We start from the raw sequence: 16,296 nt of genomic DNA, 5'->3' as shown, positions 1-16,296 counted from the left end.
TCCGCACCGCAGACCGATCCAATTTCCAAGGCCCGCTTTTAAAGCAGGATCCGTGTATTTTACAAGCGGTGTTAAAAATTTAAAGTGCCGGATCCTGGACTGAGAATAATTAAAAACATTTTATTTTGCCCCGACTTACTAACTGAAAGCTCATTTCCCCATTATATTAAAAATTCAAAACCCAAACACTCAGGAACCAGAAACCATGAGAACTTTTTCCTAGATAACTCAGGCCCCCTGGGGGAACCCAAGGGTCTGCTGTCGGAGCATCTGTGTGCTCACGTCTCAGACCTCAGCGCAGAGGTTTCCAGTGGAGACGGACGTTATCTTGGCCGCTGTCCCAGAGGTATAGGCGCCTTTCCCGCCGGGACTAGGGGGCTCATCTGTTGGTGGAAAACAGGAAAGAAAGCGAATGTTAAATAAACAAGCCCGACGTAACATCGCGAGAGCTCTTTACAGGCAGTAACCGCGCGCCGGGCACCTGCACGCCGCCAGCGAGGTGTCGAGAGCACAGACACAGAAACAAGGCGCGTGGAGGTGAGGGCTCACCTCGCCCACTCCCGCCTCCTGAATCATCAAGAGCCCGGAGCCACGAAGCTGTATCTGCGAACCTGGTATCTGGGGCATGTCTCCTCCCAGGAAGCTGCTGCTTCCTGCTGACAACCCTTTAACACCATGAAGACTGTCTGCTGCCCCACGGGGCATCCAGCAACCTGTGCTCCCCCCTCATCAGTGTACCTGCCCGGAGCCTCCAGGAATCGACGTTCCCGGACTAGTTTTTATTTCCTGTTAGCACCTTAGCTGTAGCATCTTTCATGAAAACACATCCCAGGTGGCTAATCCACGCAGGTAATAATGTTCTTTTAACGCGCAGCAAAGCCGGGGCGCCCTCCTCCCTCTGGCTGTGAGCGGGCACGTGGCGGGGCGCGCGTCTCGATGAGAGAAGGGCCGCGAGGCTCCTCTTACTTGCGACGTTGGGGCTGGAGCGGTGGTCAGCCCTGTTTTTCATCAGCCTGTCGTCGCCAGGCAGCTTCTTTGGTTCGCTGTATTCTGCCCAAGGCATCTGAGGGCTCTCCGGGGACCCGTTTTGAGCTGAATTGTTATAGAGCTCAAAACCCTCACTCTTTGGTCGGGGTTTACCTGATCCACGACGATCTGAAACTGAAATCAAAACGCCTTCAAGACCTGTTCCTTTGTTCAAGATCTTATCTGAAACACCGTTTAGTCTTAAAGGAAAGGTGAAGCTACAAATACTTAAAACTCCGCAAGTAAGAATGTTTTTACCAGAAGAAATGAGGTGATTTTTATATAAAAGTAAAATCTTTCTGAAGAATCTCTAGGAAGTTTTCAAAGGAAGCAACATTTAAGGGTCACTGACGAGAGAAACTACTCTTTCAAAGCTCATTTTCTCACTAGCGTACCTGCTTAGGCAACAGGATTACTGTTAAAGTGACTCTTCTGGCTGAAACATCAACTCGCTTCCCTCAGTTTTTAAAACGTGTATTAATTCCTTTAGTCACGCAGGGGTGCTGTCCTCATCGGGAACCGCTGTGTCACTGCTGTGATCGCTCACTCTTTACTTTCTAGCTTTCCTGTCCTCTCACTCCACGGCCCTGACCTAGTACTTATTCCAACAGTTTCCCCCGTTGGTCCTAAACTCATCACCTAGTCTGCTTCTTTCAAATGACTATAAACTAAGGCATCAGACAACCATATGTTAAGCACCATGTCATGAAAAAAGCACAACCACAGTGCCGTGTGGAGGCCTGTGTCTGTCTTCCAGGCTCTCAGCGCTTCGGCCGCAGTCACTACCAGGCATGGGCTCCGGGCTCGCCCAGGGCACCGGCTCTGGGGATGTACACAGCCAGCCAAGGACGTACAAAGTATGTGGGGATTTCACAGACAATGGGCATCATCATGGTTTTCCCCTGGTTTCTCAGCTAATTCTTTACAAAGCCCCACATTTATACTGATTTTATTCTGAGGTTTTTGATGTACTACAAAAACCACGGTTCCCACCAACGAATTATTCATTCAAAAACTGAGCTTTTTAGTTAAAGTGAACTCTCTACATAACAGTCATGCCCTATCTCAGAGCATGCAAGACTGAAACAACTATTCGTACACACGCGTGTAAACATTCCTTCGGGAGAGGATTCTACTTGTTCTTTGAAGGCTTTATATCCCGTGTGTGTTTGTCTGTCAAAGATGAAAAGTCATTCCTCCACTTACTACCGACCAAGGGCCCCGAGTGCCGCTGGCATGTGGAACGTGCGGGGTCCCCTGCAGTCACCAGGCGTGTGCACGTTGTCAGTGGCTCTTGCCGGGGGGGGCCCTAATAAACTACCACCACCATAGCGCGACTGGCCCCCACAGCCCATGATCTAGTAATCCTGGGCACCGCGCTCAGCCTCGTGTCTTTCTTTAAAACCGGGGTAGTAACGACAACAGGGCCTATTCCACAGGGTCTGTGAGTATTAGACGAGGCCACGACTGGAAAAAGCCTGGCACACGGCAGGTGATCAGTAAGCATGAGCTACGACTGGCAGCAGTCAATGGGGGCGGCGGCGACCCGCAGTCCTTACTTCTCTGCATCATGGGTGACGGCTGATTGAGCAGGGTAGCGAGACCGTGATAAATGGCTCCTTGCTTTGCTACTTCCAGCGTCACCACGGAGCTTGTCCTTGTCATCAGTTCTGCTGCCCTGGGAAGAGAGCATCACGGCTGTAAGAGAAGTGATTCAGGCACCCGTCCTGTCCCCACGGCAGCTTGTGGTCAGGGCGAGGCCAGCACGCCCGCCGGCCTCACCCGCCAGCCTGAGTCAAGTTCTGACAGACTCCCTCCCTCTGACTATCAATAAGAACAGTAGATGACTTCCAGAAATTTCAGCAAGTGCTTAGAGTCAAAGAAACGTATTCAGACTAAAATACATAATTTTCATGTACACTAAGACTTTTACACTTAGAGAGGAAGGGCATAGTTTTTAGCATGGTTTTTCGTCTTCCAATTCCAAAATTTAATATGAAATATCCCTAAAAAGTGCTCTTCTTAAGCTTTAAACAAATAAAGAAACGATACCTTTCTTGAGAGAGTCCTACCAGACTCCGTCCATCCACGCTGAGGAGCTGGTCACCTGCAGCCAGCCGCCCGTCCTGGACACACCCGGAAGGCATGCAGACAGGAGAGGAGGGGGGCACAGCAGAGGGAGAAGGGAGGAGAGGAAGCCAACGGTAAGTACGCTCAGACTTGGGTTTTCCACAGACTAAAAGAGCCGGAACATCGCATGTCGTCTGTTAAACACACGGCGCACTGAGAGCTGGCCGCTTTAAGAGTCATACCCACCACGTCAGCAGCACCTCCTTTTACAACAGACTTGACGTAGATTCCAAGTTTGTCTTGACCAGCACCCTAAACAAAAACAAGGTGGAAAACACCGTACTGAAAATACACAGTAAGAAACGTAAAAATAAAACATGCATACAGATGACTGTAAGTAAAGTCTCAGCTATTGTTTTTACATGAAAATTAGAATTGCGAAAACTATATTAATAGAATCAACACTCCGGTAAATATAAAGAAACTAACAGGAAATGCACCCACTTTGTCTTTCCAAATTAAGAAAAACTACTTCTGAAAAATCAGTCAATCACCAGCCAGCTGGCGAGGTGACCACGACCGACCTGCAGTCCTGCAGGCAGAGGTGAGTCCTGGCGGCACAAGTGTACGTGGGCCACGCTCGCAGCAAGCACTGCTGCTCACCTCGATACAAGAGCAGCTCACCAGAGGGTTTCTGCGTTCCAAAGCTTACCCACCTCCCCTTACACCCGTAAAGTTTAAAATCTAAAACAAGGAAAACCTTCTTGTGGCAAACAAGAAGAGGGACTTAGGGAGAGACAATTATGCAGAAAATACTCTACACTGCTGCAATTTAAGGATCACGCATTGTAACCCTAAGGAAGTCCTGAACTACAAGCACCAGCCCACGCAGCACGCGCGCGTGCACTAGCTTCACTGCACGCTACATCACGGACGGGCGAGGAACCTCTGTGAGGCGGATGGAAGAAATAGATACAACTGCCTTACAGAATCGCCAGTGTTCTATTTGGACGTTACAACTCCAACGTAACATCTGAATTTCAGATAATTTATTAGGGCCGCCAAAGGAAGCATTCATACGTATGAAACGTCATTCGGATGTCACTGCCCATGTTCTACAACTGAGAACGTATTTCTCAGCTTGAACCTCAGTACTTACGAAATATTGTATCACAAAAGCAAAAACGTAAGGTATCACAGAAAGGTATAAAGATAGTTCAACCAATGACTTAATTGACACCAATTTTCTACAACACTCTGGAACTCCCAAATTTCCACTTGAAAACTTATTTTTCCCTTTAGTTAACAGAACAGGGTAAAAGAGGGCAGTCTGCCCAACCTCCCGCCTCAGGGAAAACCCAGCAGAGGTGCCGTTTTGTGAGCCTAAGAGCACCTACCACTTACCTCTTTCTGAAGACCATACACACTGCCTCAACACAACAGCTCCACTCCAGGTTTCCTGGGGTTACATTATCTGGGAGCTGATTCTACAAAAGCTCTACACACGGTAAGTAAAATCCGTTTTCTCCTCAGCAGCTCCTGACCCTCTGGCTGAGGTTTCCCGACTGTTCCCCTCAAGACCCCTCTCCGTTTCTGTCTGTCTATACGTCGACATCCACCACCCTGCCTCATTACACGTCTCCTGCCCGGTCCAGACACCCAACCACATGCCCCGAGGACTCAGCTGGCCCTTCTGCCTCACGTAAAAAATTACTGGCATACTGGGGAAATACTGTACTTTTCTGGGTACATTTGAAATTTCACACACACACGTGTGTGTACATGTGTGTATATATAGTCACTCAATAAACGGGAACTTTCTGAATTTTAGCCTATCGCTTAGCAAAAAAGCAATAAATACAGCTCTCATCTGACTTCCCTTGTGCCAATATGGTTGCCTTGAACCTGAGGCCTAAGATGATCCGTGGGACACTACTTCTAGGGCAGCCCCCCTGCCCCATCTGTTAAAGTGGGCACCCCTCCTATATTGCCTAATTAAATGACTCCTTCAAATAACATTCTATACTTCGATGTAATCTATGATTAATTACCTAATTGGGCTCTTTGAATAACAGCTGCGTTCATTCCGCAAATAGTCACTGAATGCCTGTACCACCCTAAGCTCTCTGGGTACGTGAACGAACAAAACAGACACCTCGCCACGTCCCCACCCCCAAAGGAGCTCATATTCTAGAGTAGTTTTCTTTGCGGATGTCAGATAATATTTCTGACCGGGGTACTGAAAATCCCTCTTTATCTTTTTCTGCAAACGCTGCGTGATTATTTCCTGGTAACAAGGCCAGATTTTGGGGGAAAGGTTCTAAAAGCATAGTTACTTTTTTCTTCTGCTCTCTATTTGACTGACTATTAAACTTCAAAATCCCAGTTTTTAGTGTGAATGGACACACTACATTTTCACAAGCATTAATTTTTGGGAATGCAATACTGTCCTTGTAATTTAGATAATAAAAATTGTACTTTTAATAAGATAGTCAATCACTACTACCTTTGACAAAAGAAATCTCTAGCAGCAATACCAGTAAGACAGTATTTTTAGTAACTGATGTAAACAAAATACCAAATACATATTTGGATATTTTAAAACAATAAATCAAGCCCTCCTCCCCATTTCTGGTATGAAAGATTATTATTAATAAAGAAAAAAATCTCATTTATTTGGACAAATTAAAGTGATAAGAAAACTTTAATCTTTTTAAAGTCACAAAATAGAAAGTACAAGAAAACCATGAAAATGCTGTTCTGCTTCCTCCAGATAAACCAAGAACTCGCAAACGCGCTTTTCGCTGCATACCCGTCAGGGCCTCCGTTAGTCACAGCTTTCCCTCCAGGAAGGTGCCCCGGCTGCACGTCCACGATAAACTGTAGCTTCACTACATTATTACTTCCTGTCTTCAACCTCTTCCTTTAGACCAGTAATCACACGGCTGCGGGTAACTACCGGGCTCTAGGATCTCACGACCGCCCTGTATTTTAGACAACTAATACGCAGGCTTGAATTCAGCAGACTCCACATGAGCTGCAAGCAGCACGGAAATAACCCCAAAGCCTAATGTTTTTAAACAGATAATTTATTACGCGTTACATGCAATACGAAATTTAATAAACCTAAGTTCTAAGTATTCAAGTAACCGATCCTGTAATAGATATTTAACAGCATCATTTAAAAATTTTTTTTTATTGAAGCCACATCTTTAAACAAGCATTAGTTTCCATTATAAATTTCAGAAAAATTCTGGCAAAATGAGGAAAACTCTCCTTACGACTCGCCCGCTGGCCCCCTCTATCCAACCTGCCTTACAAAATTCCCCTTCCGGAAGCGCACGCCTCCAACAAAGCTCTCCTGACCCGACAGGTCACCAGCTATCTGTCAGTGGGCACAAGCCTCCTGCATATAGCGCCCAAGTTCAAGTTCGAGCACACCACGCCCACCTGATTGCCCTGCACATCCCCCCTCCCACCCCCGGCTGCCAGGTCCTTGCTTTTATTTATGCTGTTCTCACCACACAGAACGACTTTCGGATGCAACGGCTCTGCCAAAATCCTTTTATCACTGGACCCCTAGGCCCACCTGCCGGCCCGCTCACCCTGCCAAGGCCAGGCAGGATGCGACCTCTCGCTGGCTCATGTTCCCATGGGATTTCCTGTGTTCCCTCAGACGGTTACAGGCGGCTCCTCCCCTAGCTCCCTGCCAGGGCCGCTTCCCAAAATCCCTGCAGTCAGGCTACAACAACAGGGTCAACTCCTTATTTTAAAAACCCTCTCTGGGGAAATCCAGAATCTTACTGAATGAATACGTTGGCAGGCTAAGAAGCAGCTGATATGTGCGTTATCTGGGAGCTGGCAACACAGCACTGCGGAGCTACTGGTGTAAAAAGTTAGAAACCTCAAGCATTTCTGAGACACTCGGACCCACCGCTGTCAGGCAGCAGGTGACGAGGAAGGCACGGCGCTGAAGAACTGCTGGACTTACTGCCTCGCATGACGGGAAGTTACCTAAATTCTAAGTCACAGCCGCTCCTTTTAGTTCCAAGTAAGTTCAATTTATGCTTCCTTGTCACAAGGAAAAACGAGAGGTCGTGATTATTAGAGACCTCAATTCAGAAGACCACGAGCATCTAAAAGCTCTACTGAAGGTTCGTCATAAAAACTGACTTTAGTTAAAAGTCATCAACAAAGCACCATGATAAAAGATGATCTTTTAAAAAGACTCTTGGGGGTAGGGAGATACATAAGTAATATTCGAAGACAGGGGTCCCCAACGGCCGGGCCGCACAGCAGGAGGTGAGCTGCGGGCGAGCGAGGGAAGCTTCATAATCCGCTCCGGATCCCCCCATTGCTCTGATCCACCCCCACCGCTCACATCACCGCCTGGGCCACCCCCCCAGTCCGTGGAAAAACTGTCTGCCACGAAACCGGTCCCTGGTGCCAAAAAGGTTGGGGACCGCTGCTCTAACAGGTATCCAAACTTTGGTTGGCATTTGAATCTTCCAAATGTGGTCTCAACCTCGCACTATTTACCTAGTGAATATTCCTTACTTAACAGAGCACTCTGCCTACACGTCTGTCAGCGTGTCCCTTTCTGCAGACTGCCTGTCTCTACGGGGGGGCCCTTCCCTCTTTCCAGGCTGGATCTCTCCCATCTCTCCTTATTTGAATCTTATCTGTACTTCGTGGGTAGCTCATGACTATAAACTGGCCATAAAAATCTGTAAATGCAACTGCTGTACAGATAAATTACAGTCCCACCGGTAACGACTTTAGAAAAACAAAATCAAAGATGAATATACCACCTGGAGATGAAAGAACTCTACGGAATTCCTTACACTCTCTCTCTCTCCCTCTCTCTCTCTATAAAATCGCCATGGATAGTTTAGTTACTTTCCACCCCAAAGACCGGAATCTTTGAGCAACGCTGAGGTGATCCAAGGCCTCACTCTGGCCAGAGCAGCCCTGGCTGGAACGGCCCCCGTGACTGGGGAGACGGGGAGCTGGTGAGCTGTGTGGGTCCCTACCCACTACCATCTGTATTGGGAACAGGTCAGCTCTTGGAAAAGACATAATCGTTCCTTAACATTACAGAGCGCTCTGCCTCCCACCCCATTTCATCCGAATAAAAACAAAAACGTTATAGACTATGATAAAAAAAATGAATAAAGCAAAATTTATTAATTCCAGAAATATTAAACCACTTATGTCTCATTTCTACACAATAATGCACACACTAGCCCAGTAAGACTGAACTTTAAAAAAATTTACTCGACAAATTCTATTAAGTTCCTCTTTTATTTACATACGCCCAAAATTAAAATTCATTTTATGGTAATTCTACTTTTCTAATTAAGAAATGAAAACGGAGTCCACAAGTTATACCTTTTTGCTGCTACGTATCAAGGCATCACATCTGTCATTAGAAGAATGTAAGGATGAGCGGCCTAAGCACTGACCAAAGGCCAACAAGAGGAATGTACGCAGAGAGCTTTCCAGACGCTCGCTGGCGAAGGCACGTTAGGCGTGTCTGGCGCGGCAGCCACGAGGTCCAGGGGCTGCTGGGCGCTGGGATGCGGCTCGCCCAGACCAAAATGTGCAGCTCGGCGCGAAGCGCCCCGACTTCAAAGACCGAGCGCGAAGCGCCCCGACTTCGAAGACCGAGCGGGCGAAGCGCCCCGACTTCGAAGACCGAGCGGGCGAAGCGCCCCGACTTCGAAGACCGAGCGGGCGAAGCGCCCCGACTTCGAAGACCGAGCGGGCGAAGCGCCCCACCTTCGAAGACCGAGCGGGCGAAGCGCCCCACCTTCGAAGACCGAGCGCGCGAAGCGCCCCACCTTCGAAGACCGAGCGCGCGAAGCGCCCCACCTTCGAAGACCGAGCGCGCGAAGCGCCCCACCTTCGAAGACCGAGCGCGCGAAGCGCCCCACCTTCGAAGACCGAGCGCGAAGCGCCCCACCTTCGAAGACCGAGCGCGAAGCGCCCCACCTTCGAAGACCGAGCGCGAAGCGCCCCACCTTCGAAGACCGAGCGCGAAGCGCCCCACCTTCGAAGACCGAGCGCGAAGCGCCCCACCTTCGAAGACCGAGCGCGAAGCGCCCCACCTTCGAAGACCGAGCGCGAAGCGCCCCACCTTCGAAGACCGAGCGCGAAGCGCCCCACCTTCGAAGACCGAGCGCGAAGCGCCCCACCTTCGAAGACCGAGCGCGAAGCGCCCCACCTTCAAAAGACCGAGCGCGAAGCGCCCCACCTTCAAAGACCGAGCGCGAAGCGCCCCACCTTCAAAGACCGAGCGCGAAGCGCCCCAACTTCAAAGACCGAGCGCGAAGCGCCCCAACTTCAAAGACCGAGCGCGAAGCGCCCCAACTTCAAAGACCGAGCGCGAAGCGCCCCACCTTCAAAGACCGAGCGCGAAGCGCCCCACCTTCAAAGACCGAGCGCGAAGCGCCCCACCTTCAAAGACCGAGCGCGAAGCGCCCCACCTTCAAAGACCGAGCGCGAAGCGCCCCACCTTCAAAGACCGAGCGCGAAGCGCCCCACCTTCAAAGACCGAGCGCGAAGCGCCCCACCTTCAAAGACCGAGCGCGAAGCGCCCCAACTTCAAAGACCGAGCGCGAAGCGCCCCACCTTCAAAGACCGAGCGCGAAGCGCCCCAACTTCAAAGACTGAGCGCAAAGGAAGAATCTAAACTGTCTCACTAACGACCGACACGGCTACACGTTGAAATCATAACTGCATAAAAGAAGACACACTATTAAAGTTAATTCCAGATTCTTTTATTTTTTTACATGTAGCTAATAGAAGATTCTGAATTACCTACACGGCCCACGTATTCTATTTCTACTGGACATCACTGCTCTAAAACTATAAGCTTTTCATGGCATATCTATGTTATTAGTAACCAAAGATACTAGCAATAATCTATAATTATGCAGATAACTGTGTAAAAACAAGGTCTAACTGCAACACAATATATACGCTAACATTACACACCCTGATTTCCAACGATGAGAAGAGAACCACAGTATAATAAGTAAATATATAAAGAGTAAAGTATTTTAAGAATTACTTGCCTAAAGTTGTCTAAACCGGCATTTGAAAAGATATTATTGTATTTTTGGTCCGTGTTATTTGTAAAATTAAAATGAACAGGATAAGCATAACCATTTGGAACTACCCATTCCTCACCTGACAAATCAAATTCCTTTTTAAAAACTGTCTTCTGGAAAGCAGTGATGTGTTCCAAAGGCATCAGGAATTACGAATTTCACTAGACACAACTTTGGAATTAAATATTAAAAGTCCATTTAAAAAAACCACAACCACACTTTCCCTTCCAGAGGCACTGATGAGGGGAACACGCAGTACAGCGCTCGAGCTGCTGTTTGGCATTTGTGGCCTTTAACGTAATTTTGGGAGGTTAGAGAATGGGGACCACACACACTAGCCAGGGGCACAAAAGAAGGCAGAGGGCTAGATCCTCAGTCCTGAAAAAAGCAGTTAAAGTGAAATAACACAGGTCACTCCTGTGTGGTCTCAGTATTTAACCTTAAAGTGCATCCTGGAGGTGCTCTCCTTTCCCTTAAAAGGGAGAGAAGGAGGCTTGAGGAGAAGGAGTCTGCGAGGAGGAGGAGAGAAGGAAAGGGCAGAGGTTGAAGGGGGTGAAGCAACCACACCTGGAATTTACCTGCAGAATAGGTACACGAGAGAATGGAGGTCAGCTGACAAAAATGATGCCCAAACAGAACGACAGACAGCAGAAGCCGCACTGCGCTTTCCCCAGAACTGAAAGAAACACGCACCTGTCAGTCAGCTGCCTTATGTATCCGATGAGAACCGGCTACAAGTTTAGAAAAGGCTGCTCCCAAATACCTTGTTTGCTCTAAGTCTTCTAAGGCACCTTGGGAAAGACTGAAGCACAGGTGCTCTCACCTCCCGCTCAGAGAGACTCAGTCAGAAGGAACCCCGCTTCAAACATTCCAGCTGCAATGTCTGAGTGAGTGTGGGAGTGTGATATGAGTTACAGCATAAAAACATCATTAAAACACAATCCCCGCCCCCACCGAAAAAAAAAAAAAAAGGCAGCAGCAGGAGGAAGACAGACTGGCCAGCCACAGCAGCATGGGTTCAGCCTATTGTTCCCGGCGTGGAAACAGCCTGCACCCTGGCGAATGGCTTTCAAACAATCAGTGGGCTGGGCTGACCTGAGAGCCAGGAGTATTTAAAACTCATCAGGCAGATTCAGTACAACGCTCTGCCCACCCGCCCCTTCCTCAGTGTTCGGAGCCGCTTTAGTTCTAGTCAGACAAGAGTTCTGATTCATAAACTACTAAAATTCAGACTAGAGTTTTTAAAACATTGTCAGGCTCTCTCTTTTTGGTAGGCGTTACCTTAGTTCTGAAACAATCAGTTTTCAAACTCATACCCGAGACACTCTCCACCCTAGCAGCCTGGACGGCACTTGCGTGGTAAGTGCCCTTTCTGCCAGAGACGCACGCTCCAGGGTCAGCTCTGCCCATCTTCTACCGTTTGCATAAAGCACAAACAAACAACACTGTGTCATCTATGTTTTCACTCTCCATAAAGTAAAGGAAGCAAACCACACTGATTCTGAACTGGGCCCTCCAGATGGGCTGCAGGAGGCCTTGGAGCCCGGAAGCGTGGGCGCACGACCCAGGGTGCGAGGAGCGTTCCCCAGGGCGCGAGGAGGGTTCTCCAGGGCGAAGGGGCAGCTTCCCCAGGAGCCTCAGAGCGTCTGTGGCTCAAGAGTGAGACAAGGAAGGTGACCCACGGCTCAGGCAGGTGCCCCGGGGCTGTCTGGGCCTCGCCAGACTGGGCTGCTCCACAGCCAATCCCTCCACCCGGGGACCCTGCAAATACCGTCGTTCTCTACGGGTACCAACCACCACGTGAAAAGAGGGCTCTGCTTTACAGGGTTAATGTGACTCTTCCGATTACATTATTTTAATACTGTAATTGAATTCAGTTATTTCAGTGGACCCAAGAAGTTTGCACGTAGGCCACTACTGTAAATGTATAGGTAAAACATTGTTCTTTTATATAATTTACTATTAGGACAGAAATATAAAACATTGTTTCCAAATTCATAAGCCAACAGCCATGCAGGGCACTCGGTCGTTTCGCACAACTTAACGGAAAGTTATTCCTGGCATGTCCACGGGAGTAATTGCAGTCACCTGGTACTTTGGAATTGATCTTAAAAGGGAACTGAGAATTTCCCAACTCATTTCTTTGACTAGGTCTTTCCCACCTGGTCCCAATAAGGTCACCAAGGAACATAGGGTGAAGGTCTCAAATTCCTTAAAGGCCTAAACTGTAGCTCACACTCGCTTTGTAAGTGGTGAAAAGGCAGCGTGATCAATAAACGCTGCTTTTAGACTCTCCTTTTTAAGGCACAGGAATTTTATTTTGTGTTTTAAGCTAAGATTTAAAACCTTAAAAACCGTATATAGTCAAAGCACAAACTAAGATTCAATTAACCATTCATTTTTAAACAAAATAGTAAAATATCCTAAGTACCTTTCAAATTGTCACTTTTATGCTCACTTTTAGAAAAACCAGGTTTTGGAGAAAGCCTGCAGTAAAAAGCACCTAAAGCGGCCCAGAAGAAGTTGCACTGTGGAGATTCCTGCATGTCCTGGGCAAATTCTACAGCAGCAGCTTCCACTGTTTCAAGCAACTTTCACTATACTACAACCGGCAGGAGTAGATTAATGGTTTTTCTTGTATAAAAAGTACACAGAAGCCTTAGAGCTTCACGAACCTCAGGAATCCATAGTGCTCAGCTACAGAGCAGTAAACATCTGGGTGTGTAATCACGAGCTCCCTTACACGGCTGCTGCATGGGCGAGTGAACCCCGGACAGGTTGAAGCACGTTACCGTGGAGGGAAAGCAGACTCTAAAGAGAACATCCGCGTCCACCACGGCCCCGAAGAGACTCACCACAGACTCTGCTCTTCCGACAACAGAGAGCCACATTTTGGTCTCTCGGGCGCACCAGCTTCTCCAGCTGAAACACAACTGTCTACTTCCCCCGGTGGCAACAGCGGCACACAGCTGGCCTCTCAAGGCTCGCCACCACGAAGCTGAGCTGGACGCCACAACCCGGACGGCATTGAGCAACTCCAGCCAGACTGATGCAACACTCGGACTCTTACGTAACCGGGCAAGCTCAGAGTTTCATTTACTTTGTACTTTATTAAACTTTAAAAAGAGCTAGAAAAATAAAAAGGAGGGAACGGTTGCTATTTAAAAAATCCAAATTAAACAGGAAGCACCATGCCGGCCCTCAGCTGAGTGAGAAGTAGCGCCCCAAACGTCCCCAAAGCAGGGTTTCACAGAGTGGACAGCGCACGACGGTTCCAAGGCATCTGGATCCCATAAAACAGCCGCAGCCTGGAAGGGGCGTTGGCGGGCTGACATCAGAACCCTGCCCAGGCTCACGGCCGCGAGGCCACATGCTAATTAGGAAGAAGTAAAGAAGAACGGAGCCGAACACAAAGGCCGCAGGAGCTCACGGAAAAGACCAAAACACACAGACGCAAGCAAGGGTGACGGGGGTAAAATTCAACATAGCGGCCGCGGGCTCTTCTGTGTCTAACAGGAACAAAATGACAGGTGACGGCACTGTGTGATCCTCAGGGACCAGCTGGAAACGCCCCACAGGCTCCTCTCCCCGAGACTCGAGGTGCGGGCACACTGAGCGTGTGGCGGGAAGCGCTCTGCTCCGGGCGCCCACCACGGAGGACGCAGAGCTCTGCGAGCACCCCGGCTGCCCGCGCTCGCCGCACGGCCTTGGACTCTCCCGAGGCCACCTGCGCTGTCATGAGGGCCGGCACAGCCCTAGCCGGGCATCAGGCACAGAGCGCCGTTTCAGCAACGTGGGCCCATCACAGGACTTGTTCACTCCTGCTCAACATTCCTTTGTGAGCACCAGACAGACTACAGCTCTGCTGGAGAAAAAGCCATGGAGTCCACAGGTGAACTGCTGGAGTCGTGTCTCATTGTAAGAACAGACATTGACACACTTTTTCATGCCTGAAAACGGCACGCCATCTGGTTACTAGAGCTTGCTCTTACCCCCTTAGAGCACCCTATGCCTCTGACCCTCCCTCCGAGTTCCACACTCGGGTATCCGGCGATGCATGCGATAACGTGCTCGCTTGCCCAGCTCAACAGGCATCCACCCAGCTCTCAAATCTAACACGCTCAAAACTGAGCTCTCGATTCTCTCCCTGCCAAAACGTGCTCCTTTTCAGGAGCTCCACCTTCAGTAAACACGCCCACACGCCCAGCTGCTGAAGACAGACCCGGGATACACTGATATTTCTCTCTTCCACTCACTACACACACCCCGTTCAACAGCCAAGGTGAAAGCTGCCATTCAACGAATACACATCAGCGCCCAAGATGCACCGGAAGCTGGCAGCCCTGCAGCGGCGGACGCGCCGGGGCCCGGCAGGCGCACCGGAAGCTGGCAGCCCTGCAGCGGCGGACGCGCTGGGGCCCGGCTGCCTGCAGGGGTGTCTGTCCCAGCGACGCCACACTGGTCCACAAGTAAACGTGCTGCCGCGGCTGCCCGGCCTCCGTCTCCGCCGCCACCTCCTTCCCCCGCTGAGCGGACACTCCTCCCACTTGCAAAACCAGGCGTAGCTCCCTCACTAGCCCCTGGCTGCACTTCTGAGCCCCCCGGACCACGCTCTCCAAGGCAGGAGGAATAAACTCTCAGGACTGCACTCTGACGCCACCACGTCTTACGTGAGCCCTTCAGTGGCTACTCCCTCTAAAGCCTGAACTGCAGCAAGCCCTCGGGCTTCTTGGAATCAGCGTCCTGGGGACCCGGCCACACGCCTCACTGACCACTGCCCTGCCCGCTTTCCCGCTGTGACCACACGCCCGCGGAGCGGAGCGTCTGCCCGCCTGGGCCCCACGGGGGCCTGCAGACCCTGCTGCCCGGCGTCCGGCCTCGCCTGCTCTCGGGCCGCCTCCAAGGGCTCCCCTTGCCTCCGCGCGCTGGCCCCGGGGCCGCAAAGCCTGTGCCCGCCCCTCCGCCAGGTTTCACGGCTCACCCTCCGAGGTCCAGCGCACGAGGCATCTCCTCGGGGGCCTTCGCTGACCCCGACTCCGCGCTGGCAGGGAGAGGGCTTCCTGCGGCTGCTCTTCACCGACCCCGGCCACGCACCTGGTGCAGCGGAGCCCTGGGCCTAGCGCCCTTCGCTCCTGCCTCTCGCCGGCAACCGCAGGCACGGGGACAAGGCTGGACGGCGACTCCCAGCCTGGCTCCTTGTCCTAGCTGCCCACGGACACCTGGCAGCCGGGCGAGGCCAGAGGCCGGCCAGGGGGGGTTTGGGGGGCGCTCATGCGGTGCCTCACTGTTCGCTACACTCAGGACTCGGGCCAGAGGGAAGGGCCCAGAGACACTTAAGTAGATCCTACTTAAACCTACAGAAGACAGGTAGCTTTGTACTGAAAAAGATCAGGAGAATTTCAAATCTCAAGTAAGACACGTATCTGAAATAAGATTTTTATATACATATATACATGTAAAAATCAGAAAATGTGGACGTTACATTTTTCCTGTATACTGGAGTATGGTGGGGTAATTTTTATCCTAATAACTTTTTTCCCGCCCTGAAAATGGGCATTTGACTCGCTGAGCAAAGAGGAGAACAGTCTGTGGCCTGTAACTTCCCGCTCACATCCCCCAGCGTTCTGAGCTGTGGGCCCACCTGATCACGACAGGCAGGAAACATGGCCCACGAGCGGGACCGCATTGGAAGGGGTGAGCATGAGTACTGGCCTGCGAGGCTCTGGCCTGGCTCCTTGGCCTCGTTGGGTGAGCCCAGGCGATGCGGTGCCCCAGACCACACCTGCCTTCCACGTGCTAATGCAAAGGCTCAGCTCCTCTGGCTGCTTCAGTCCCAGCGCTGTACTGCCTCCTGCACACCAAGGCCCTACAATCTCGGTTGCACCATGTCCCTTCTTCCTTCCAAACCCTTTCGTTTCTCTGAGAAACAGAACACCCCACCTGTCAACGGAGAGTCTTCAAAATGAGCGAAGGCCCTCTTTCCCCTCCGCTCTCCCCAGACAGGGCCGTGCCGTGCGGTGCTCCCTTGCTGCAGTGCCCGTGTGGCGCGTGCACGCGGCTCGCGGCCTCTAGGACCCCTGCTGCC

At 50.5% G+C, this 16,296-nt stretch overlaps 1 protein-coding gene across 14 annotated transcripts in view; it reads right to left on the bottom strand.

The window, feature by feature from the left end:
• AFDN (afadin, adherens junction formation factor) overlaps positions 1-16,296 on the bottom strand; it is a 139,438-nt gene that overhangs the window by 21,025 nt on the left and 102,117 nt on the right. For all 14 annotated transcript variants that reach the window (XM_070043509.1, XM_070043504.1, XM_070043506.1 and 11 more), the window contains 5 exons: positions 3,343-3,408; positions 3,079-3,152; positions 2,586-2,704; positions 967-1,161; positions 292-383 (listed from right to left, as the gene is read on the bottom strand). In XM_070043509.1, coding sequence (XP_069899610.1) covers positions 292-383; positions 967-1,161; positions 2,586-2,704; positions 3,079-3,152; positions 3,343-3,408 — 546 coding nt within the window. The remainder of the gene's footprint in view (positions 1-291; positions 384-966; positions 1,162-2,585; positions 2,705-3,078; positions 3,153-3,342; positions 3,409-16,296) is intronic.

The sequence above is a fragment of the Globicephala melas genome, chromosome 14, assembly GCF_963455315.2.
Source record: "Globicephala melas chromosome 14, mGloMel1.2, whole genome shotgun sequence".
NCBI lineage: Eukaryota > Metazoa > Chordata > Mammalia > Artiodactyla > Delphinidae > Globicephala > Globicephala melas.
Note: the sequence above shows the minus strand (reverse complement) of the source record. Positions and strands in the feature narration are given on the sequence as shown.